The sequence below is a fragment of the Dipteris shenzhenensis genome, chromosome 19 (genome assembly GCF_047967505.1).
Source record: "Dipteris shenzhenensis isolate YYH24624 ecotype China chromosome 19, Dip_SZ_1.0, whole genome shotgun sequence".
Classification (NCBI taxonomy): domain Eukaryota; kingdom Viridiplantae; phylum Streptophyta; class Polypodiopsida; order Gleicheniales; family Dipteridaceae; genus Dipteris; species Dipteris shenzhenensis.
Window position 1 is genome coordinate 2,416,452 of NC_141614.1, and position 25,833 is coordinate 2,442,284.

Below are 25,833 nucleotides of genomic sequence, written 5' to 3' on the forward strand. Positions count from 1 at the left end.
AAAACACACACACACACACACTTTTTTTTGAAGTAAAATCCAGTGCAGTGTATTTATATTCTCATAAATTTACAAGATGTGAAGTCTCCAAAATGGAGAGTATCACAAAGATCAGAAACATGAAAAGAAAGCTCTATGCAAGAAGCATGTATATCACCCTCATGGCTGGCATCATATAAGGATTGCCGCAATGAGGCTCGGAAAGATTCATATGACTTGTGAATCTGCCGACCCAAGTATGCCAAATTATGCTCACTCCAGATTGTCCAAAGAGCCCAATATCTCACCCATGAGAGAAATAGTGAGTATTGAGACAAAGACCTCATAAATCTGCCAAATAACAAAAAATGTTTCCCAAATCTGTGACTCGGGAAACGGAGCCGAAGATGATCTAAAATTCTCCCGAGGAGGTTCCTAGAACACGGGCAGTGCCAAAGCAAATGAGGGACAGTCTCTGAAGGAGCCTGACATCGTAAACATGTGGATGGTGCAATGTGACGTTTGGCAAGTGTGATTCCCCCTGACAATGTGCCGGTCATGCATCTCCAAAGAAAAACTCTTTGTTTCAAAGGCATTTTACACTTCCATAATATCCGGAGATTCTTCCGCCACCATGAGAGGGGCATCCTGATATGCCACAGAGTATTAGCATATTGCTGAATCCATGGAGCAGGATGAAGAAGCCTGTAGGCTTTGATGGAGGTCAAGGCAGGCAGAGGAACGGGATGAGAGCATGTAGCAGAGGACATTATATCCGGAGATTCTTCCGCCACCATGAGAGGGGCTTCTTGATATGCCACAAAGTATTAGCATATTGCTGAATCCATGGAGCAAGCTGAAGAAGCTTGTAGGCTTTGATGGAGGTCAAGGCAGGCAGAGGAACAGGATGAGAGCATGTAGCAAAGGGTTGCAATTGCCAATCCATAAGCCTGTCTGTGCCAGCCACAAGAGGAACAGGTAGAAGAGGATGTAACAAAGCTTATAATCTCTTAAGATATTATTATAAAGAGCCTTTCTGATAAACTTCATCGAATGGTTAATTTGAGAGTCATAAGCTTTGCAAAAGAGGTCAAGGAATTCTAAATTTGTTTAAACATCCTATTGAGAAATCCTTGGGGTTAAGTTGGCATCCTTAGCAAACTGTTGGTTAACCATTTCCTTTCTTGAGGGAAGTTCAATACCCTTGAGTCTCCCTTGCTGGGTTCTGTCTAGCAGTAGCCGACGGAAAGAGTCAGTAGCTATAGCACATAGAGAAGGGGCCATAGGGCATCCCTATCTTATGGATCTCTTCAACAAAAAGGATTCTGCCATTAATCCATTGACACAAACCTTAGCAAAGGCATTTGTCAACAAGAGCTTAACACAATTGAAGAAGTTGGAAGCCAATCTCTGTAGGACAAATATACAGAAAATCTCAACAGAAAGGGAGAGGTATAATACATCAAGAGAAAATCTCACTGTAGGACAAATATACATCACGATCAAAGGCACGAGATTGCAAGCAATCAAAAAGCAAGAAGAGAAAACACACACACACACACACTTTTTTTTGAAGTAAAATCCAGTGCAGTGTATTTATATTCTCATAAATTTACAAGATGTGAAGTCTCCAAAATGGAGAGTATCACAAAGATCAGAAACATGAAAAGAAAGCTCTATGCAAGAAGCATGTATATCACCCTCATGGCTGGCATCATATAAGGATTGCCGCAATGAGGCTCGGAAAGATTCATATGACTTGTGAATCTGCCGACCCAAGTATGCCAAATTATGCTCACTCCAGATTGTCCAAAGAGCCCAATATCTCACCCATGAGAGAAATAGTGAGTATTGAGACAAAGACCTCATAAATCTGCCAAATAACAAAAAATGTTTCCCAAATCTGTGACTCGGGAAACGGAGCCGAAGATGATCTAAAATTCTCCCGAGGAGGTTCCTAGAACACGGGCAGTGCCAAAGCAAATGAGGGACAGTCTCTGAAGGAGCCTGACATCGTAAACATGTGGATGGTGCAATGTGACGTTTGGCAAGTGTGATTCCCCCTGACAATGTGCCGGTCATGCATCTCCAAAGAAAAACTCTTTGTTTCAAAGGCATTTTACACTTCCATAATATCCGGAGATTCTTCCGCCACCATGAGAGGGGCATCCTGATATGCCACAGAGTATTAGCATATTGCTGAATCCATGGAGCAGGATGAAGAAGCCTGTAGGCTTTGATGGAGGTCAAGGCAGGCAGAGGAACAGGATGAGAGCATGTAGCAGAGGACATTATATCCGGAGATTCTTCCGCCACCATGAGAGGGGCTTCTTGATATGCCACAAAGTATTAGCATATTGCTGAATCCATGGAGCAAGCTGAAGAAGCTTGTAGGCTTTGATGGAGGTCAAGGCAGGCAGAGGAACAGGATGAGAGCATGTAGCAAAGGGTTGCAATTGCCAATCCATAAGCCTGTCTGTGCCAGCCACAAGAGGAACAGGTAGAAGAGGATGTAACAAATCAGCAATTTTCTTCCATATCGACCTATGATGCATTCCCAATGCATAGGAAGCAGTGGCCTGAGGAAAAGATAAGACATAGCCCTGATCATCCACCACATCATTTATGTATCTAATTCCCAATTTCATGAGATTATATGCCCGAACAGGTTCCTGTAAAGCAAGTGGAATGTCAAAGATGACACTCCAATGAATACTTTCTTTCCTCATTGAGTTTGTCCCCGAGCAATTATCAGGAGCCCATTTGACCTTAGAAAGTACTTGTTTCCAGTCAAGTATCAGAGCAGTAGAGAAAAGACAGCCGGGTATCTTCCCTGCAAATCTTCCAATGACAACCTCCCAACGATCAGTAGTCCAATGACCATAAGCAGATGTCCTCATGTTGACACACATGGATGCTATCATACAAGTCCATGGCTGTTGTTGACGGAAAAAAGTATGGAGCATAGTCGCCTTCCTTGCAAGTACATGATATCTTATATTGAGAACATTAAGTCCACCATGCATCCTAGGAGAGCACACCATTTGCATCTTCATCAATCTCAATGCTTTCACAGCAGTTTTTGTTCTCCATAACATCTCCATAGCTTGAGACGTAAAGATTGAAATATCTCTAGAGGACCAATGCAACAAAGGCAAAAAGAACTGGACATAGGACATTACAATAGACTGTACTATTCTGAGCCTGACGTGAAGTGGCCACGTAGAAATTTTCCAATATTCCAGTTTATGTTGAAGTCTTTGGAAGATCCATTTTAACCATTGCTTCCTGGTGATATGCCATCCTATAGGATATCCCAAATGCCTGACTACATCTTTGGAATGCACCACCTGACCTGGCCAGAGAATAGAATGCCAGTCACATTGTTTCAGGGGAAGCAATTTAGATTTGTCAAAATTGACATGCAATCTGCTGCCAATCTATACAATGATAGTGTGGTCATAAGCATGTGAACTTCCCGAGGAGAATTCTATGGCATAAAGAAGGAATCATCAGCATATGCTTGTGCCAAAAAAGATGCAGCCCCAGGGATTTTAAGACCAGTCATCTGTCCTATGTTTGTAAGATGATCAAGATACATCAAGAGGGGATGGGTCGCAATGGCATAGAAGAGAGCACTAAGAGGGCAGCCCTGTCTAACTGATCTACCCAATGTCCATGACCGAGATAGATGACCCCCAAGAATGCACTGAGAAGTAGAGCCAGAATAAAGCCAATAAACTGCATTTGCTATCTTGGGACCAAAGCCCAACTTTGACATGATTTGAGAGATAAAATCCCATTGAATTGTGTCAAATGCCTTAGCAATATCTACCTGCAATATGAGCACATCTTGATGCGAGTACTTAGCATATTCAATTGCAGTCAATGCATTGGAGATATTGTCATGGATTTGTCTTCGCGGCACAAACCCATACTGATGAGGATGAAGGGACCAAAGCCCAACTTTGTCATGATTTGAGAGATAAAATCCCATTGAACTGTGTCAAATGCCTTAGCAATATCTACCTGCAATATGAGCACATCTTGATGCGAGTACTTAGCATATTCAATTGCAGTCAATGCATTGGAGATATTGTCATGGATTTGTCTTCGCGGCACAAACCCATACTGATGAGGATGAAGGGACCAAAGCCCAACTTTGTCATGATTTGAGAGATAAAATCCCATTGAACTGTGTCAAATGCCTTAGCAATATCTACCTGCAATATGAGCACATCTTGATGCGAGTACTTAGCATATTCAATTGCAGTCAATGCATTGGAGATATTGTCATGGATTTGTCTTCGCGGCACAAACCCATACTGATGAGGATGAATGTCATACCCTTCTTACCAACTATTCCTATGCTAGCGCAGTCACGGGCGATGGCAAGTTATTAATCCACCCAGCCCAACTCTCAAGGAAGGATTCGTCTGATTACATATATCTTCTTGATTATTCCTCATCCTTATCCTTGAGACCCCAATCTCCCTAGATAGTTCCTGGCCACATGTCACATTTTAGGCCCTTACTTAGATGCATCCTTTTTCACCCCTCTCTTGGAGTTCCCTTTTAAAACAATTGCCCCTTGGCAATTTACATATTAGATGCACCTAGGCCCTAGCCCTTTTAGAACTATCTAGTCAATGCCATTACGCCCTCACCTAGGACCTTGGCAGTTACTTCTCTTGACCATTTAATTACGCACATTAATTACTACAAAAGTTGGTCATCTAAGAGAAAATGCCCACCGATCTATCCGAGGTCATGCTATCTCGGCTAGAGCATAACATTCCTTCCCTCTTCAAGCATCAGCGTCCTCGATGATGAAATCTGGGAATGCTCTCCGCAACTGGTACACGGATTCCCAGGTAGCTTCCGATAGAGGCTGACCATGCCATGCAACCAACACCGTGGGTATCTTTCGATTTCGTATTTGCATCGTTCCTCGATCCAGGATTCTTGTTGGTTTGCGCCTTGCAATATCCTCTATCTCCTGAAACAAAACCACACCTTCGACTAGTGAGTCACCTGTATGCAAAAATTTCTTTAAACGTGAAACATGAAAAACCGGGTGCACCTTACACCCCTGTGGCAATTCTAATTTATAGGCTACACTGCCTATTCTCTTTAGAATTAACCACGGCCCACAGTATCGAGGTGATAACTTAGCACACTCTCCTGAAGTCAACGACTTCGAGTGCGAAGGAATTCTGAGAAAAACTTTTTCTCCTTCTTCAAATACTCTTATAGACCGATTTTCATCCGCATACACCTTGGCTCTATCCATAGCCTGGCGGATGTTAGCTCTCGCAAGTGCTAGCATCTCCCGCATCTGAACTACAAAGTTCGCGGCACTAGGCACTTTCTGAGGTACTCCAACTATAGTTGGATTGGCTGGCCTATAACCATAGTTCAGTTCAAACGGACTGAACCCAGTAGATGAATGTTTCCTATCATTGTAGGCAAACTCCAACAATGGCAACCACTTGTCCCATGTATGTTGCCTCAATGACACATATGCTCTCAGCATATCCTCTAAAGTCTGGTTGACTCTCTCCGTCTGACCATCCGTCTCAGGATGATCCCCACTACTCATTCCCAACTCAGTCCTTAGTGTCTCAAATACCGCTGTCCAAAAATGACCGGTAAACCTGACATCTCTGTCTGACACTATGGATCTAGGCAATCCATGCAGACGAAATATATGTTTAATAAACAAATCCACTACTTGCGGGGCACTAATAGACTCTCTAGTCGGAATGAAGTGAGCCATCTTGGTTAGACGATCAACCACCACAAGGATAGAATTATACCCACCTTGTGTTGCAGGTAACCCTACAATGAAGTCCATGGAAATGCTCTCCCACTTACTTAGTGGTATTTCCAAGGGCTGTAAAAGTCCGGGTGGCTTCACCCGCTCGGCCTTACTTACCTGACACGAGAAACACCGTGTCACATATTCATGAATATGCTTTTTCATCTTTGGCCAAAAGAAATCTCGCTTCACGAGATCATATGTCTTCTCGACACCTGGATGTCCCGCACACGGGCTATCATGGCATTGTCGAATGACTCTCTGCCTGAGATCATTCTGACCAGGTACTACAACCTTGCCATTTCTAACTAGCATACCATCCCTTATGGTATATCTTGCATAAGTTTGGCCTTTTCTGGATGCCAGGTCATCCTTTTCATTTTCCCCGGGTTTTAACACATGAGCCTTAGGCCATAAGCTCTGGACAAACTCGTCCACCTTCTGAGTTTCTCTGATCTCGGTCATTAGAGCACTCTCTAATACCGTGAAACTCAGATTGTGCATAATGCGAGACAACGCATCAGCTACCTTATTGTCTTTTCCTCTTCGGTACCGAATCGTTAGATTAAACTCCTGCATGAGCTCTGCCCACCTAGCTTGGCGGCCCCTCAAGTCAGGCTGTTTACAGAAATGTTTCAGAGTATCATGATCCACATCCACATAAAACTCTGAACCATACAGATAATGCCTCCATGTTTTCAAAGCATGGATAACAGCATACAACTCCAATTCATGAGTTGGCCAATTCCTTTGAGAGGGAGAAAGCTTCTTGCTTTCAAAGGCTACTGGCCTTCCCTCTTGAAGGAGGACTGCTCCTACCGCAATGCCACTTGCATCGGTTTCTAGGAACAACGGTTTCTGGGGATCAACTATTTTTAACACCGGTCCTGAGACCACAGCTTGTTTTATGGTGTTAAAACTTTCTTGTTGATTCTGTCCCCAAATAAAAGGTACTTTATCTGAGGTCAGATCAGTCAATGGCGATACTATTTCGGAATATCCTTTGATATGCCTTCTATAAAACTGGACAAATCCCAAGAATGATCGCAACGCGGTCAGACTCTGAGGGATTGGCCAAGTTAGTATCGCAGCCACTTTCTTCGGATCCATTTCTACCCCCTGTGGAGTAATTATGAACCCTAAATACTCAAGCCTAACCATACACAGTATAGTTTTCTTTTTATTCACGTAAAGACTGGCTTTCCTCAAAGTACTGAACACTATCCTTAAGTGTTCACAATGCTCAGTAACACTTTTACTGAATATCAAAATATCGTCAATAAAATGTACTACGAACTTTCCGATATACGGACGTAGTAAATCGTTCAGTCGCTGGAGCATTGGTAAGTCCGAAGGGCATTACCAAAAACTCATAATGACCAAACCTGCTTCTAAAAGCGGTTTTATGCACATCCTCGGCTCTAATCCGGATCTGATTATAGCCGCACTTAAGATCTATCTTGCTGAAAATCACGGCTCCATGTAATGCATCTAGCAAATCATCAATCCGAGCCATCGGATACCTGTGCTTAACAGTGATATTATTCAATGCTCTGTAATCTATACAGAGGCGAAACGTATCATCCTTTTTCCTCTTTAATATCACTGGTGAAGCAAAAGGTGAGAAACTTGGTTGAATCTGCCCCAACTTGAGGTATTCTTCCAGTTGCCTACGCACCTCTGCTTCTTCAGTAAAACTCATTCTATAGGGAGGTCTATTTACAGGCTCTGCCCCCGGGATCAGTTCTATCTTATGCTGAACATTCCGCTCTGGAGGTAACCCATAGGGTAGTTCATCCCTAAAGCATTCAGAGAACTCCTCTGTTATAAGATTAGCCAGCTTGGCCATCTCACCACTTTGCGTAACATCAGTGCTAGCCGAAGACTCATCCACCGGCTCTACCGATGCGGTGCAAAGGTACAAAAACTCTACTTGAGCCTTCCTGATTTCCATCACGGAAACCAACGGTCCCTGAGGTATATCTTTTTCACCTCGCAAGACATAAAGCACATCATTCATCTTGAATTGATATACGTGCTTTTTCCAATCAATGGCTGGATTCTTACTAGAATGCCACGCCATTCCCAGGGCTATATCCGCATGAGCAAGCTTGGTCATTTCAAAATCAAGCTTCTCAGTATAGTCCTGAATCCGAAGCTCCAACTGGGTAACCCTTTGGTCCCATACTTCAGTTGAACTTCCGTCTGCCATCCTGACTGTGTACGCATAGTCAGATGGACTTGTCTTTAATTTCAGCCTCTTCACGAGCTTGGAGTTAATCACATTGTGAGTCGACGCTGAGTCAAACAACACAATGACATCATGATTGGCCACTTGCCCTTTCATTTTGATTAGCTCCGTATCATTGAAGGCTGTATACCCCGTTGCTGCGGGCTTAGATAGGATGTTATCAGGTGCACTCGTCACTAACTTAGCAACAGATACACATAACAAACAAGGTACTAACCTCTGAGAAGGTCCCGCCAGTTGCATCTGCATATGTTCCGCACTGGGACTCTCCTGCATTTCTACGTCGCATTCAGATATTATCATATTAGCCGTGCGACGATCTTTATTCAGTGGACAATCCTTCCACTGATGTCGCTGAAGGCAGCCGAAGCACAATCCTTCTTTCCTAGCTTTCTCTTTTTGTTCAGGGGTCAATGAGGACTTTGACCAAGCCCGGGCTGCCATTGGAGTTATTTTCCTTTTCACCCCAACGGTGGTACTTGTTTTTGTTGGTCCCTCAACCGGCTTCACCTACTTGGTTTGGCCACTTGGCTGTGAGACACTTGTCTTTGACACCCATTTCCTCTGAAATCCCCCTTTCCTCGGGTGCTCATACTGAGTCCCTGCCTGCACAAATCCACCAGACCTACCTCTAGCATCCTCATAGTTCAGGGCTACTACTATAGATTCATCTAGTGTAGTCACATATTTAGCCCGAACTTCCATTTTTATTTTGTCGTTCAGTCCATAGATATAGTCTTTTAACTGAACCGACATAGGGAGAGGGTCTGTTATTTTCATAACACATTCCCTAAATTTGTCAGTGTACTCTGCCACTGACAAGCTCCTCTGACGAAGATTTCTATAAGCATCCCAAGCTCGGGATTCTTCATCAGGTGGGAGAAAGTGTTTCTTGAATTCAGTTTTGAACCCTTCCCAGGTGGTTGGAGCAACTTGATCCTTCTGTTGCTTTATCCACCATCTATCCGCTGCCTCAATAAACAGGTGTGTGGCCTCGCGGATTTTCTTTAGATCGGATTTAATCTCACAAATGGCGAAGGCTTCTTCCCACTTGTGCAACCAAACCTCGATCACATCAGAGCTGCGCTCGGTCATCCGACCAGCGTACTTCTCCGGTCTATAATTAGCAATATTGGGCACTTTGACCCTAGCGCGCTCTAAGGAATGTACACTGGGCTCTGGCTCTGCTGGAGCTTTGCCCTTGTCAATCCTAGACGGTCTAGCCGACAAGGCTTGCACCATCTCCCTAATCTCATTTTGACTAGCATTCACCTGAAGCTGCTGGTTCATAATCTGCTGTAAAGCATCCTCTAATATCGAAATCCTACCAATCAATGTAGGTGCTGCGTGATGTGACATCTGTTGTGTAGATTGAGCTCTAGACTCACTAGGATTCACCCTTGAACTCTGCCCTTCTGGTTCCATTTTGTTGAAAGGGATTTTTTTTTTTTTAATTTTTTTTTTTTTCTCGGAAACTTCCTTGAGACCCCAATCTCCCTAGATAGTTCCTGGCCACATGTCACATTTTAGGCCCTTACTTAGATGCATCCTTTTTCACCCCTCTCTTGGAGTTCCCTTTTAAAACAATTGCCCCTTGGCAATTTACATATTAGATGCACCTAGGCCCTAGCCCTTTTAGAACTATCTAGTCAATGCCATTACGCCCTCACCTAGGACCTTGGCAGTTACTTCTCTTGACCATTTAATTACGCACATTAATTACTACAAAAGTTGGTCATCTAAGAGAAAATGCCCACCGATCTATCCGAGGTCATGCTATCTCGGCTAGAGCATAACAATGAAGGCCCGCATTCAGTATCCCGTGAAGCCTATACACAATCATTTTGGCAATGAGTTTGTAAACTACAGGCATCAAAGTAATAGGCCTCCAATCTGACATATGGTCACACAGATGTTTTTTGGACACAAGTTTGACTATGCCATGCTTCCAAGGGTGCGGCAAGTGATTTTCTTGCCAGGCAATATTGATCATTTGCAAAAGGACATCTTTCAAATCATCCCAAAAAGAAATATAAAATTCCACCATAAGGCCATCCCAGCCAGGGGACTTGTATTTGCTGAGGTGGGACAATGCATTATCAAGTTCTGTGTCAGTAAAAGGTCTCTCCAATGTAAGAGCATCATCCATTTCCACTATCTCAGAAACATATTGAAGAAATTCAGTCCTCGCATCAGTCATTTGATTTGATGGGGAGCCAGGAGCAGAGAACAATTTCTGGAAATAATTTTGGCATTCATCTTGGAGATCAGAGAACGAGTGCATCCAAGAGCCATCTAGCTTCCTTACCCTTAGACATGAGTTTTTCTTTCGAGTAGCATGCAGGCCCTGGAAGAAGGCTTTTGATGAGCAGCCCTTATCCATGAGGGGCTTCATTCTTGCTCTAATCTGCCATTTGTGCAATTTCCTCTGATCATTATCAGTCAGTTTGATCCGAGCATGTGAAAGGGAATCATTTTCTGATTCAGAGAGAGGCCTTAAATGTGAAAATTCAGTCAATTGTTGTGCTGTCCTTTTTGCCCATTTAACCTCATTCCTCCATTTAGTCATATGCCAGTTTCCATACTCCCTAATGACATTCTGTATACGAGAGACAAAACTGTCCCAAGCATAATCCATGTCCTCCTGGGCATGCAAAGGCAAGGGATGAATTGCAAGTCTAATCATTTGCTGGAAATAGTGATGTCGGAAATAAGCCTGATTAACATGTAGTAATCTATTGGAAAGAGGTGGCAAATCATCCAGTGGCATACCAAGTTGCAGATTCAATGGGGCATGATTTGACAAGCCCAATGAGAAATCTATGAGGAGATGAGGGCTAAAATCTGCATATTGTTGTGGGTAAAACAAATACCATCTGTCAAGCCTTGCCCAGTATGTAGTAAATGCATTATGATGAAAAGTATATCCAGGCACTGACCCATGGAGAAGCAGCCATAAATCTTCAGCCTGCACAGAAAGAAGCATGCTATCCCATTTCTGCCTTTCCGATAATAGCATATGAGATCTTGAAGTGGTGTTATCTCTTGGCAGAGGGGAATTATTAAAATCTCCACAGATAAATGCATTAGATCTCCATGGATATTTGCTTAAAGAATCCCATAAAGAAGCCCTCATGGCAGAGGTCTGGGAGGCATAGACTGATGCAAACTCAAGAATATCACCATTGACATTACATTGTATGACCATCCATCTGCCACTGCTGTCATTGAAGGCTAACTGAGGCTCTAGCTCATGTCTAACCATTATGCATACACCTGAGTAGATAGTGGTACCAGCATAATATATATCATAACCGCCAAAGTAATCATGATGACCAGCCTTAGAGTGTTGATTATGCTCTTGCAAACAAACAATATCTGGCTGCATTTTATGTACATAATTCCAGAAAAGCCTCCACTTTGAGACATTGCAGAGTAATCATGGTACCAGCATAATATATATCATAACCGCCAAAGTAATCATGATGACCAGCCTTAGAGTGTTGATTATGCTCTTGCAAACAAACAATATCTGGCTGCATTTTATGTACATAATTCCAGAAAAACCTCCACTTTGAGACATTGCAGAGGCTCTGTACATTGTATGTAAAGCACTTAAGTGTTTGATGCATGAAAGAGGTATATATAGAAAAGTATAAGTATGAAACAAGATATCAGAGAGGCAAAGCCTCTGCCTGCATGGGCTGCATGCCTTCATGATCCATGAAAGATATAGCATTCTCCCCTTCTTCAGAATCACATATGGGGATGCCCTTTTTCAAACCCCCCACCCAATTTTGAAGGACAGGAGCTGAAGTGGAAGCCTGTCCTGGTGAGGGAGAAGAAGCATCCCATTGACGAGATTGAAAGGGGCGTTGCTTCAATACAACCACCTTCTTAGGCTGTCGAAAACCATCCCGATCTGTTCCCACAGATTCCTTCATCTTCTCTTTTTCCTTTTCCAACAAGTGATTGCACCTGATTGATTGGTTTGGCATTCTTTGCTCCATTTCTATTTGCTGTCTTAGCTTGCAAATTCTCATTCTTTTCCCGTGTCTGGGGCGGTAACGCATTGGGAGGGGGCTGATGTAGAACCATTCGGCATTCAGAGGCTAGGTGCCTAAACTTGTGGCAGGCAAAACAAGCTCCTGCAAACACACCCCATTTCAATTCAAAATACTTTTTTCCCAATTGCACTCCCTCAACTTCCACTGCAATAGAAGGAGGGGTGGGTGAATCAGTGTCCTAGAGAATGCAGAACCTGTTACGGTTTCCCATAGGGCGTGGAAGACAAATGACCTGTCCCAAAGTAGCAGCCAAGCCAGGCAATTCTTCATGCATATAGTCTGGGAAGTTAACAACCTCAACCCATACGGGACAATGATGTCGTATAAGACTTTGATAATCCTTGTTTGGGGACCAAGGCATAGCATGTACCATCTGCTTCCCGTAAAAAAGGGGAGAAAGCTCAAGCAACGTCTGCTTGCATAAAGCATCTGATAAATGCACCTCATAAAAGCCTCTAGATGCAAAATATACTCCCTCTACAAAGCATCCTCCAAGGATGGACTTAATCTGTACAACATCACTGGCTGCTGCGATTCTTCCTGGAAAGAAAATTATAACCGCGGTTTGAGATAACTTCCCGAGAGGATTCACGAGGGAGGGCAATTTCAATTTGTACGTGACCTCTGGAACTGGTTTGCCCCATTCCTGTCGTGACTGCTGAAAGTCATCCTTGAGGGTATCAAACACATATTGCTCCATAGTAAGTTCATCATCTTGTGTTGCAGGCTGTGAAGGGCGGCGCTTAGCATCTGCAGATCTTTCTTTTCGAGCATATGTACTAACATCCGAACCTGAAGCCATGATTGAAATACCACAAGGCAAGAGGGACTGTACGGAGAAGTAGAGAATCAAAAACAAGCGAGACACAGGAGGGTACGGAAAAGCACGGGAGTGAGAACTCAGGACTGTACGGAAACACACACACACACACAACATAATTGAAGTCAACCAAAAGGTCTTGAGAGAATGCTCTATACTATCAAAATGGCATGAATAGTTTAGTTTGGCTACTAAAGGACTCGACAATGACAGAGCACCATTGCCTTCCATGTCATTATCTTTCTCAAAATGTTATAACACATTGCCCCCAACTCCTTGTGGAGAGTAGATTGTCATTGTGAATAGAGAAATAAGGTTCAAGAAGTACAATTTCCCGAATTGGAACGGGTCAAATATGTAGATGTACATATTGCAATTATTTTTTTAAACTATGCAGCATTATGCTGCATGCTGAAAAGCTCAACAAAACCATTATTCTTGCATCACAATTGTTACAAGAAAAAGTCAATGGATAGCCACCTTGTAAGATTCTAGCAAAAAATCATGTGCAAGGGAACATACCTTGCAATAAATAGCCATCATTCATGGTGGATAGGCGGACCTTGTTTTGAGTGCAACTTGATGACCACATGGGTAATTTTTATTTAACAAGCCTCGCACATACTCTTCAACCATAGCTAAGGTCATGGAGTAGGTCACAGAAGGCCACTCAAATTTTAGCCACGTTGATGATGCACCATCGCTTCTCATAAGAAGTGATTGTTCATAGTGCCCAAGATAAGCCATACACTATATCAAGCTAAACCTAACGATAGGTTGTACAACCTATGATAGTACAATTAGCATGAAACAGCTTGCCAGTTTCACCATAAGGAATACAAAAACTTAGATGATGCATGTGATTTTCAAAGGTGGTGCACTGCATAGCTATAGGATGGACCTAATCCAAAGTATTCAAATCATCAACATAGAGGCAAATGCACATTTTCTTGCAAACTGCGCAAGTTCACAATGCATGTTCTCTCATCTAAGGTGGTGCACTGCATAGCTATCGGATGGACCTAATCCAAAGTATTCAAATCATCAACATAGAGGCAAATGCACATTTTCTTGCAAACTGCGTAAGTTCACAATGCATGTTCTCTCATCTAAGTTCTTTCGTCTTTTATTCCCTAGGGTATGCTTTGGTAGTTGTAGATATTAATATAACATGCAATCGTCACCCTTGTCGCAATGATCAGTCAACGAAGACTCAAGAGTAAAGCAGTTAAATCAAATCTGTCAATCCAAAGAGGCCAAGGTGCCTCAAAACCTTAGGAGACATGGCAACAAAAACTATACAAGATGCACCCCATATTCTCAGTGTGTGGAGAATAATCAAACCTTGGGTTTCCATAGACGTTGTGCTTCGAAAGCTTTTCACGCCTGCCTTCAACAAGCCTGATACTTGCCGCATGTATTGTACTCCAGCTTGCACATATGCAGCACCATGTTGTGACGAACTAGCTTGCAAGACTTGGTGAGGAAAGACACGGACTTTTCTCACTGTGGCCCATCCCAGCAAAAGAGAGGACCTTATGTTAGAATCAATATATGTACAGACTGTACTCAGAGATGGTAAACCGCATCTCGATGCCTTGCTCAAAATTACCCTCAATTTACGCACTGGTCAGCGATTCCTTAAATTGAGATCTGAAAAGTAAATGCAGCAATAATGAGAGCAAGTTCACAGCCTTACCTTGCACATTAATTTTGCCAACATCCCCTCTGGGTTTGCTCACAGTGGTTGCTTCCGAATACTCAATGCCAAGATTTTGGATCCCATCCTCCTGTGGTTGCAATAGCAGACGCTGCAGTCTAAACACCAGCACTACACATAAGAAAAGCAAGCATTCACAAAGTCTATATGTGTACATATAGATAACAGGGCGCTACGCCGATATTGATTGCAGACTCACCCAAATGACTTTCGCAAAAGTAAACACTCGTTCAGTAGAAACTCAGGAGCCTCCATGCAGCCTCTCGCCCATGCTCGCAAGCAAAGCCGCACACAGGCATCGTAAGCTACTAGTGCCTGCCATGCAGCATAACCACTGTGCAACAACAGAAGCAAGGATCTAACACTTAGTTTAGTTTAACCATGGAAGACAAATCAATGACAATATATATGGAATAGCTTGCTCTCCCCCATTGTTAATTACCCAGGCTGCATTGCCAGGAAAGTCAACCAAATAAAATTGCAGAAGAAGAAGCAAGCCCTCATCATCAGGAGACCAGAGAGGACACCATGACAACATATTGCAACCAGTTTTTCACCAGGTCACCAAGACAAAGAACAAAGGTAGTGCACAATATATTTTCTGGAGTATGAATTGTGTATCCTATGTGTGTATCCTATGAGCGGAATAATACTGTAAAGTCTCTATCCTGTTCATAGTTAAACAGACCTCAGATGGACAGCATTAGGCTGACTTATTGAGGTAGGTGTTTGCCTGCTCGCTGAACCAATTTCCTCTGTTCCATTTGTAAAGGCAGTCCTGAGCAAGATAAGCCTTGTGTGAGATTCGAAACTGTTTGTCCTTGGGAATTTAATCACTTCAGTAACTTCAACCGTTTTCCTTAACAAATGCAGCTGTGATGTGAAACGACACACTTTTAGTTCTGGAACCCTGCTAAAGTCAGTGACTCTCACTCAGGCAGCTATTGCTCCTCTTTTAACAGCTGTCTACCGATTCCCACCTCAGTATTGTTTGCTTCATACAAGCAGTTGAAATTGAAAACCTCTTACAGGAACATCAACTTTTTTTATGCCTCTACGACCATCATACCTTCCAATTTGCTCAGCTGAAGAACCATCTGCTTGTGGTCCTTCATATAATCCAAAAGTAAAAGCTGCACTTGGCTCTGCTGCTCTGGAGAAGCTCCTGTGTTTTGTCTCCAAATCATGACTGTATTTTGGGCCAACAGACTCTGAAGTGGAAGGGATACAACTGTCAGCATCAGCACTAGGTTCAATGCTGACTGAACCCGTTATAGGTGGTGCACTTGGTGAGGCCCCAAGGTTTTCAGATAAGCCCTTTTGTCCACCTCCAAAAAAGTGATCCTGCAAAAGAATTTGGTCAATATGCTAATTGATAAGAAACAATTAAATAAGTTTACTATTTTCCAATTATAATACAATTGTAATAAACAGTTTATGAACTACTACAAGGACGATGCCTCATTCCTCCTCTTTCTTTTCCACACCCTCCTCCCTCTAAACTCAACTATTGAAATTGAATTTATATTTTTTGTTATGCATCACATGGATAATACTTGGTCTTAATTTGATGTAATCTTTGAGTTTCAAGTAGTGTTCTATCATGTGAACCTTCAATACTAAGTCACTAGTTTGCTTGGTGGTGATTTGCTGCCCTGCATATCATGGCTATTTGTATCACAAAATGTTTTATGCTTTGCACACATTGCAATGAAAGTTTTCTTACACATTCACTTGCATTGGTGATATATTAGGCCTTGATCTTCTCTATTGAAATGGTGGAGACATGACCTCTTGTCAAAACATCACCGAACCTTACAAGAGCTTCATACCACCATGCCTATTGGTATCACATGGGCACTCCGATTTGATCTCATAGACCCATGTGAGGTTTCATTCATTGTACATGTTGGAATGAAACGTTCACTTATAGACTGCTTTTGTATATGGGAAACTTTCGACCTATCGTACATGGCCACATGTATGAAAATCAAGTCATCTTATAGGAGCTCCTCTAACATTTGCACAAAAATAACATTGCTATCAAAGGCAAAGAGCTAGCAAGCCTCGTGAAAGTGTCATCAAACAAACAAATTAATCCAATATGTAGGATGGGCCAGAACGTACGAAAAGATTGTCTATCCTATTCCAATCCATCATGTAAAGAGGACCTAAAGAGACACCTTCCCCGATGGTCTAGGGATCCATTAATGACCCATCATAGTGTTTTTCAATCATTTCCAAATAGCATGGACGTCTATATATTTTACAACCAAGTCCATCTCAAGTGACTCCACGCGAGGTGTATCATTGCCCAAGAATTCGTACCTTAGGAATTTGATGCATGTGGAAAATAGCATTTCCACACATCTGGTGGACCTATTATAGTAATGAGAAACATTTTGCTCAAATGGGCAATGAAACATTCTAATTTCATTTTGCTCAAATGGGCCATTGCCAAGTAGTTTTCCCTATCTCATTGCAGGTCTATATATTTTACAGCCAAGTCTATCTCAAGTGACTCCACGCGATGTGTATCATTGCCCAAGAATTCGTACCTTAGGAATTTGCATTCAGGATGCATGTGGAAAATAGCATTTCCACACGTCTGGTGGACCTATTATAGTAATGAGAAAATTCTATCATTTTGCTCAAATGGGCATGAAACATTCTAATTTCATCTTGCTCAAATGGGCCATTGCCAAGTAGTTTTCCTTGGGTCAAAACCCAAATAATCTTCACAAGTTGAAGGCTAGGAACAAACTTTTAGAACTCACCACCCAACGATAAAGCTCTTCCAATTCACCCCTAAGCACATAGGGGTCATGGGTTAGCTTGTCTTGCCAGCACTACTATGCCTTCTACAATGATTGGACACATACTTATATATATAAGTGTAGTGAAATGTATAATAAGCCCAAAGAAGAATCTTATAGATTCTTGGAATTTTATTTATGTGAAGAGTTGTGCTAGAATTGGAACCATTCTATTAGTAAGACTTGGTTGAATTAAAGTAATCTAACAAGAATTCTTGTTGTGCATGGATAAATTGAGTGAGTATGACTTTGGAATAGTAAAACTTGTCCTTGGTATTTAAAACGACTCTAATGGAGAGAGAAAATATATTAAATTTTGGGTCTATTGAAACATTAATTAGTTCGACAAATTTTGTATTTAAAACAAACAACTCTCATGAAGAGAGGGAAATATTTTGATAGAAACTGTATCCATGGGCAAAGTCTAGGAGGACATGTGTTAGGCTCTCTATATGGCTTGTGTGTCCCTAGGAAAACAAAATTTTCTTTTTAAAAACTCTATTTCTTGGAAAGAAATAAAGTTGAGTTCTTTATTATGTATTTAACTTGTGTTGACATTGATGCATAACTTTGGGATAAAATTATTTCATGTCTATGTAAGTTTGAGTTAAATTGGGGTTAGACAAATGATAAATCTTATGACGTATTCTAGAGATAGATTCTATTATTAAATGTGATATAGACTTTGGGAGTTAATCTGTCGTTGAAATCTCAATTACTTGTGAATTGTTTGGAAATATGATAATTTATCCAAATTTTAATTATTGTTATTTATTGGTATATTTCTTTTAGCATGTTTTTCCTTTTTGATATCTTGAACGAAGAAAAATAAAAGGCTTGTTTCCCTAAGAGAAATAATATATTTTAGCACACATGTACACATCCTATGTCTTGACTTTCACGTAGGGTGACCTAAAAGAGAATTGAAATTGTCGCTACATTGTTAGCAAAGTAATTTCGACACTTGGTAAATCTCTCCTTGAATATTAATATACTTAATAATGAAAAATAAATTAAAATATAGTGAAATGTATTTGGATGGGCTTATTGAATTTATGGATAATTACTCTTCTCGATTGATGAGATTTCATGAGGAGATGGAGAAATGGATACCTTTTGCTTGTGGACATGTAATGACTATAGCACTATAGTGGGAACCTAACCAGTCGTATGTAAAGCAGATGAATGTCAAGAATCCTACAACATCGATTTTGGTATTCTTGAATTTGATAGTGGTTGTTGAAATTGAACACCTCGTGGAAGGTTAAATCAAGAAGAGCTAGTAAGTGGGCTAAGTTAGATATAGATTTGACTTTGAGATCTCTTGATGAGCGAGTAGATTAGAATGGCTAATGCACAAAGACTAGTTACTTGTAACTTTTTCACCAAAACTAACGTTATTTGTTACCATCCCAGATGGAGCCATGCAAGACCAAGAGGTATTCTACGCACAAGAGTACTTACTTAATAGTACAAGTTGGGTAAGAGATATATGAACTTACCAAATTAATACACTTTATAAACCTACTAGTAAATGCTGGAATTGGAAATTTAGATTGACTCGTGGCATAGTTGGTGACCAAAGCTCGAAGTTGACTAGACACTTCTTGAGAAGGAGTTTCTTTGATGGGAGCTTAGGACTGAGCTTGATTGTCATCCTTAAATTCATGGCAAACAATAAGAACAAATCATACTTGTCTCAATATAACCACAAGATAATCGTGACTATTTTAGGCATATGCTATAGTTCTTAGCTTGGTTCTGCATAGTTCTATACTATAATTGCCTTTGTAGACGACAGGCATAAGAATACTATAATTGCCTTTGTAGACGACAGGCATAAGCATCTAGTCACAAAATTATTCCGTTCAACGCTGAAACGAAAGAAAGAATAAATATTTGCAAAGTGCACTGCTACAAGAAGAGCGCTAGAGTTTGAGAAGAAGAAGAAGAATTTTTATACGTCAGGCCACAAGGCAGGGCCATCACAGGAAGCATGGATACGGAGAACTAGAGAAGAAAGAGGACTACTATGTTTGCTCCTACCCGTCGCTCTATGCGCACAAGGAGAGCAAAAAAAGATGCCGTGCAGGGCACAACAAAGATTGCAGAGATTCTTTATCAACTCTTGTTGGCTGCGAGTTTCCTCATCAAGAGCTGCTTATCAAGTACTTGTCAAGAAATCCAAGTTCTAAGATCTCGAACAACTAGCAAGGCAATAGCAATTTGAAACAGAATTAGTTTCTTTAAAATTACACGTGGAAATTCGCAAAAGAGTTTCAAGTTTTCACCATAGTACTACTCCTAAGGAGACAATGCTAAGGATGCATATCCATGAAACCCCCACTGCTGTGGACTGCCCACGTGGCAGTTCTACTGCCTGCTGCTGCTTACAGGCTGCTGAGCCTGCCCAGGTTGTTGTGCAGCCCTCTTGGTTGCCATGGAAGATGTGGCTGCTGTCGTAGGTCTGTCTGTTGCTATTTGGGTCTATCTCGCGGGGGTTTGGCGACCCTTGTGGGTGCCCTAGGGTTATGAAGGTGCCCATGGGCTGAGTGATGTCCGTGACACTTTCAAAACTTTCTCCAGGTGGATCCAGTTTTCATGTTGTTTTTCCCATGCGTGTCATCACTCAAAACAACCCCCCGTACTGTAAGACAATAACAGAGTTTCCTCCAGAGGAATGGTAAGATAGGATATTCATTTTGTTGTTAAGAAGCCTTGTTCTATGTGCCTTGGAGCAGTCAGATTTCTGAAACTTTTCATACTCATCCTGGATATCATAGTCATCAGTCAGCTTATGGACATCATGTCATAAGAATGAATGTTTCATAAGAGTAAATATGTTTTATGTCTCAGCAGTCATATGAAATTCGAACATTAGGAATGTCTATGGGCCATCCAACAGAAGCTGGGAAACAGCAATAGAAGCTGCCAAAAGAAGCACATTCAAGGGGCATTCCTCTGCTTACCTCAGCTCTGCCCATTGTCACAATGCTATACAGCAACACCACAATCTGCCAAAAGAGATATGTCAAGGAGGATCATGCCTGTTTCGTTCTGACCATGAAGACGTGCAGATTTAAGGCATCAGTACATCCTTTCAACTCTCAAGTTGTCATCTATTCAGCCTGACATTCCAAGCTGTAGCGCTGTTTTGACTCTGAGGAGCAGCCTCTGGCATTAGAAATGGTTGACAGTGAAAGAGAAGGCATAGGTTGTTGAATGATCCTTACTCATCTTTCTGCTACTACCCTTATCACATAACAGCAATGCAATGCAATGCAAGAAAGAGTAGTCGATGGGAACACACGATACACATTCAAGCTTGTAACAAAACTTGCAATTATCCAGCTGAACGAAAATTAGAAATTAAGTACATTCTCAAAATCAACATTCTACAAGTCTGCCTTTACGAAGCAACTTCTCAGAAAAACACGCTAATCACAATCTCAGGCATACACAAGACAGCAACTCCTCCTATCGAAGGGAGACAGAATAGTACTTACGCTGTCCCCCCTAGTACTTAAACTGTCTACCTTTCGATGGAAGGATTTTTTTTATAAAAAAAATTAATCGATGGGAGGAGTTAAAACACAATGCAGGGAAAGACCATTGAGCTCGGTTCATAAAAACCTCACGACTGGTGGACCGTGCGTGCATCATTTGCATTTAAAAAAAGAAAGAGGATGGAGTTATGGTTAGGAGAAATCCGGGATTGTACCCTCTCAGACAACTATTAATGCCACAAACAATAATTTCGACGAGTCACGAACCTTTGCAGAAGAAACGTGCTCTTGATGAGCATCCGTGACTTATCGTAAGGTAAGTGTTCGATATAGATCGACTGACTTCTTGGCCGAAGACCACACAACAAACTACGATGGAAATCATGGTAGTCACGCACTTTCCGGATTGAATCTACGATATTTAAGAGACTGGCTGGCTGGAGTAAAACAGTGTTAGCAGACTCAAACCTCAATGGCACTTCGCAAACTGGATGGTGAATGCTTTGCTGAATCGCGGCCAATTCTGAGATCTGCCATCTGGCTGGACAAGCCTTTACGGACCAATTCGTCCTCCGCCTCTCCAAATCGCTCATCGAGGCTTCCGTCATCGCCGAATGATTCCCCATCAGAATAATTTCCTCGATCGAACTTCGGCTGATCTTCTTGTTGATGGCATGATGTCGTCCGTTCTGGTCCTCCAAGACAGCCACCTGGATATGCTGATTCATGAGGAGATCTGGCTTTGAGACATTCCTGAGCGTGACGACCTTCCCAACGTCCAAAGCTCTCTCTTCTGGAATGACACACGGAGTTCGACTTGGAGTTTGGCTTAGAATTAAGCAGCCGCCGATCGTTCTCGTAATAGAACTCATCGATTCCGCAAGCTTCCAGGTGCACAGCATTCAATTGTATATCAGGATCGTCTTTAATGTTATCGCCACGCCCGTACACTGCGCGGTAAACCGGTATCCGTCCATTGTATGGGGGTGATGAATCAACCGAATAAGGGCCGGACTCCTGCTCCTCGGAATCCAATGAATCTCCGTATTCGAGGTTGTGAGCATCACCAGACACAGAACCGACGCTTTCAGTCAAGTCGTCAACCGAAGAGGCGAACTGCGCACGGAGTAAACCGGAGTGAAAATGAGAAGTGTGAAGTTGCGTAGGAGGGAGTCCCCATCCCTTGCCCACAGTGCGCCCTGACAAAACGGTTTCCATCGCCAGCGCGGGGCTGAGCACATCGGCTGAACGTGGAAACATTGGCTCGATACATTTCTCCTCCTCTTTCACACCCTGCAGTTTAAAGCATTCTGTCTTTGAAATTCAGGGACCTCTCTCTCTCTCTCTCTCTCTCTCTCTGTGTCTCTCCGCCTAGTTTCAGGCTGTCAACAGATGGAATCTCGGCGTATTGTAGAGAAGCCTTGATCATAATGTGAATCCACATTGCAAGAGTTACAGAAATACAAATCGCGCCTCTTAATGAAAGCGGCACACGAATTAAAGAAATGAGCCGGAACAAGATTTTACCCCTTGAACCCATTGAAGAGCAGATGGATCAAGACCGTCGGTGAACATGCCTCGACGTCTGTTTTGCGAGCAAGGGACTCTCAGCCGTGCTGCATTGTGCGAATATCCGGAGTCACTAGGAAACGTTTTTGGCTCTAAGACGACAACGCAGGCAGCAAGGCAATTGGAGCTGCGTGAAAGAAGAAGGGAGACGATGCAAGGCTCCAAGAAATGTAACAGAGGAGGAAGTCGAGCACGCGTGGATTGTGTGTGTCTCTTGTCCCTTCCCCTTCGCTCGTAGGCGGCAGCAAGTAAACCGGCCATAGCCCGTCGCACGCACCGGCCATAGCCTGTTGTGCCGCGTGGCTTCGTCCTTACACCACCCGGCTTCCATGGTGATCTATCTGGCCCCTTCACGTGGAGCATCGGACGGCCCTGCTTCCCCCATTGGGCGCGGGCCCGATAACGGCCATCCCAAAACCCCTCCTCCCAACGGTCGTCTCCAGCCCCTTCAAACTTTCAACCCGGGAACCCAGAGTGTGGACAAGCCCTCCATCAAGCTATGGCCACATTCTTTGCCAACACCCCGAATGAGGCCGCATCTGATGTCGGTACGCAGCCCATCTGTCATGGAACACATAACTACTAATTCGAAAATTGAACATGAATCTTAGTATTTTATCAAAATTTTAAGGATAAAAGCGAATGAGTAAAATGGTGGACAGAGACATGACACAAGGTCTATTATCTGTTAGGACCCGATCCTCCCTGCAAATGTCAGGGGTGGTGATTTATTATTGATTTCGTGATATTTTGGAAGCTAAAGGCCAACAAATACATGAATAAGGTGATACAATAACTGATCCTCATTGTAGTCTATACAATATTATCACATGGACTACAACCATATGAATAAATGTGTCGTCATCCTTCAACGTTGTATCCAGCTTTGATTTCTTTGCTCCCTCACATCGATAACATGCATCAATCAACAAAAGAAAGGGATATTGTAAGATTACAAATTGAAAACAAGCAATTTCGAATAGACGAGCAATTGAAAATATTTGTATGATCATATATAATATATAATTATTATAACCACACATAGTGTGGACGAGGAGATGGCACGCTTCCTTCCCTAAAGAGTTATAATCCGAGGGAATGGGCCCTTTCTTGGGTGTCGAGATAACGCTGAGAATATTAGCGCCGAGGATAAGTCTTGGAAATGGATAAGATACTGGCATATTACCGAATGCCAGTAGTCATAATCGTAGTCGAACGCTGACAAAATCACTATGAGCAGTGTACTAGGCGAAATTAACATTCTCGTCGTCTTTTGGCAATTTCTTTGATAATAGAGACAATATCCCAAAAACTTGTCAATGTGAACCTAAGAAAAATCTACGTGTGTCCTTGACTGCCGATAAATCTGGCCATTAAACCGAATATCTAGGCTTCATAGCCAATCCTTCCAAATCCTCCTTGTTGGTTCAATTCTTTCCCTTGGTAGATTGTATGATCATGGGATGTCGTCTTCACAATAGATCGCAGAAATCAACTCCTATGGAGCTTTGGAGGCCAAAAAGTAGTAGGAGGCTATTTGCTAAGTGTTGATGTTAGTGGCAAATCCTCGTGGCTTTTGAAAGCGAGCATTCTCTTCAATCTTCTCCTGAGTGCCTGCTTCAATATATTCACTGTTAGAGTCAATTTCTCACACTCTAAGATGACATACACTCTAAAGATGAGGAGAACTATAATGTAGGGAGGAAGGGGATACGATGTAAAATATTGATCGAATCCCATTTAAGAAAACCATAATGAATAAATTTTCAATCAAAGGAACGATTTATGAGCAAAAATGTCGCTGCCTATTACATGATCTTCCTTTTGTTGTGCGTGGCTGCGAGGTCCTCAGGGTTGACAGTCTTCTTGATGTTGGCATCCCTCACATCGCATGATACATATACCATGTCCTTGTCTACCTAAGCACGCCTTTGTATAGCAGCCAACTAGTATCTTCTTTGCTCCAGCTTACACCATGTTGAGATCAGGAGCAGATTCTCGTTAGCCCATGTACTACAAAAGCTATTTTATGCAACATTAAACAACATCCATGGATGTTCGGCGGGAGCTCCAAATATAGCAGACAAAGATAAAGAAGTATCTTGGAACGCTTTTCTAGCTGGACGTAGAGAAGTGATTTGCTAAGTGAGGTTGCTTGGGTCTAGTTTTTGTTGGGCTCTTTGCATATTTGTAGATTGTGGCATGGCATGCATCTTCCGAGAGTCTGACGGCAGTTTGAGTGCAAACACTAAGTTGCTAAGGAATTCGTCATTCGTCGGCCAAGAATTATGTGAGTGAACAGACGTGGGTGGAAGGAAGCGAATGAATATTGGAACTCTGATTTGATGGGCAACTACCTTTTGCGTTGAGCTGCCTCCTTATTCAAAGATTTAGCCGCCTTGTTGCACTGAGTGGGTGTGCTTGCATCTGCTGATACGGCTCTAATCTCTGTGTCTACTTTCTTTTAATTCTTTAACATAGACTAGGCACTGCATATCCAATGGGTTGCTTGAAAAAGACTTCCTCTTGCAACTTCCCAAAAAAAAAAAAGTATTGATGTCCAATTGATGTAATTTTCTAGCCATGATGAACAACCAATAAAACAATACACTTGATAGTGGTCATCTTGGAAATGGGAGCAAATGTTTCATTATAACCTATTCCCTTATGCTAAGAATAGTTTTTGGCAACCATCCTTGCCTTGTACTTATCAATGGTACCAATTGATTTCCTGTTCATATTGTAGACTCATTGTGTTTCAATAGCCTTTTTGGCTATGGGCAGCTCCATTAGATCACATGTTGTTCCTATGGATTGCATTCAATTTAGTTCACAGGACTCTTTGTTACTCTCTTGAGTATCCTCAAAGCTCTCATATTTATCAATATCACAAAGTATGCTCACCCAAGCTATGTTAGCATATGGCACTCCAAAAGTGCTTTAAGACTCCTTAAGCCAACTCACCGTGTTCTACTTGGAAGAGGAGCTAATAATTTACCATCTTACATCTATGTCAAATATGGAAAACACACACATCGATAAAGGTCCAAATATACAAATACTTAACCATGGATGGTGTCCAAATAGGACCACACACATCACTATGTATACGTTGCAATTTTCTTATAGCCCAAATAGATCCATCCCTTGGAAAGGAATTCCTAAGCATCTTTCTCAATAATACATCCTTTATACATATGTTTTGGAGGGGTCTCTAGTGTAGGCATATTCAAAACCATATTGGGCTTTTGTAAGACTACAAATAGGATATTGGCTACCTTATT

General features: G+C 42.1%; 1 protein-coding gene across 1 annotated transcript in view; it reads right to left on the minus strand.

The window, feature by feature from the left end:
• LOC147889923 (uncharacterized) overlaps positions 1-22,649 on the minus strand; it is a 38,990-nt gene extending 16,341 nt beyond the window's left edge. The window contains exons 1-7 of the mRNA XM_087390691.1: positions 22,508-22,649; positions 21,449-22,273; positions 15,728-16,002; positions 15,347-15,436; positions 14,858-14,992; positions 14,638-14,756; positions 14,283-14,444 (exon numbers count right to left, since the gene is read on the minus strand). Of these exons, the coding sequence (XP_087246817.1) occupies positions 14,283-14,444; positions 14,638-14,756; positions 14,858-14,992; positions 15,347-15,436; positions 15,728-16,002; positions 21,449-22,273; positions 22,508-22,555 (1,654 nt within the window). The 5' untranslated portion in view covers positions 22,556-22,649. The remainder of the gene's footprint in view (positions 1-14,282; positions 14,445-14,637; positions 14,757-14,857; positions 14,993-15,346; positions 15,437-15,727; positions 16,003-21,448; positions 22,274-22,507) is intronic.
• Between the last annotated feature and the right edge of the window lie 3,184 nt (positions 22,650-25,833).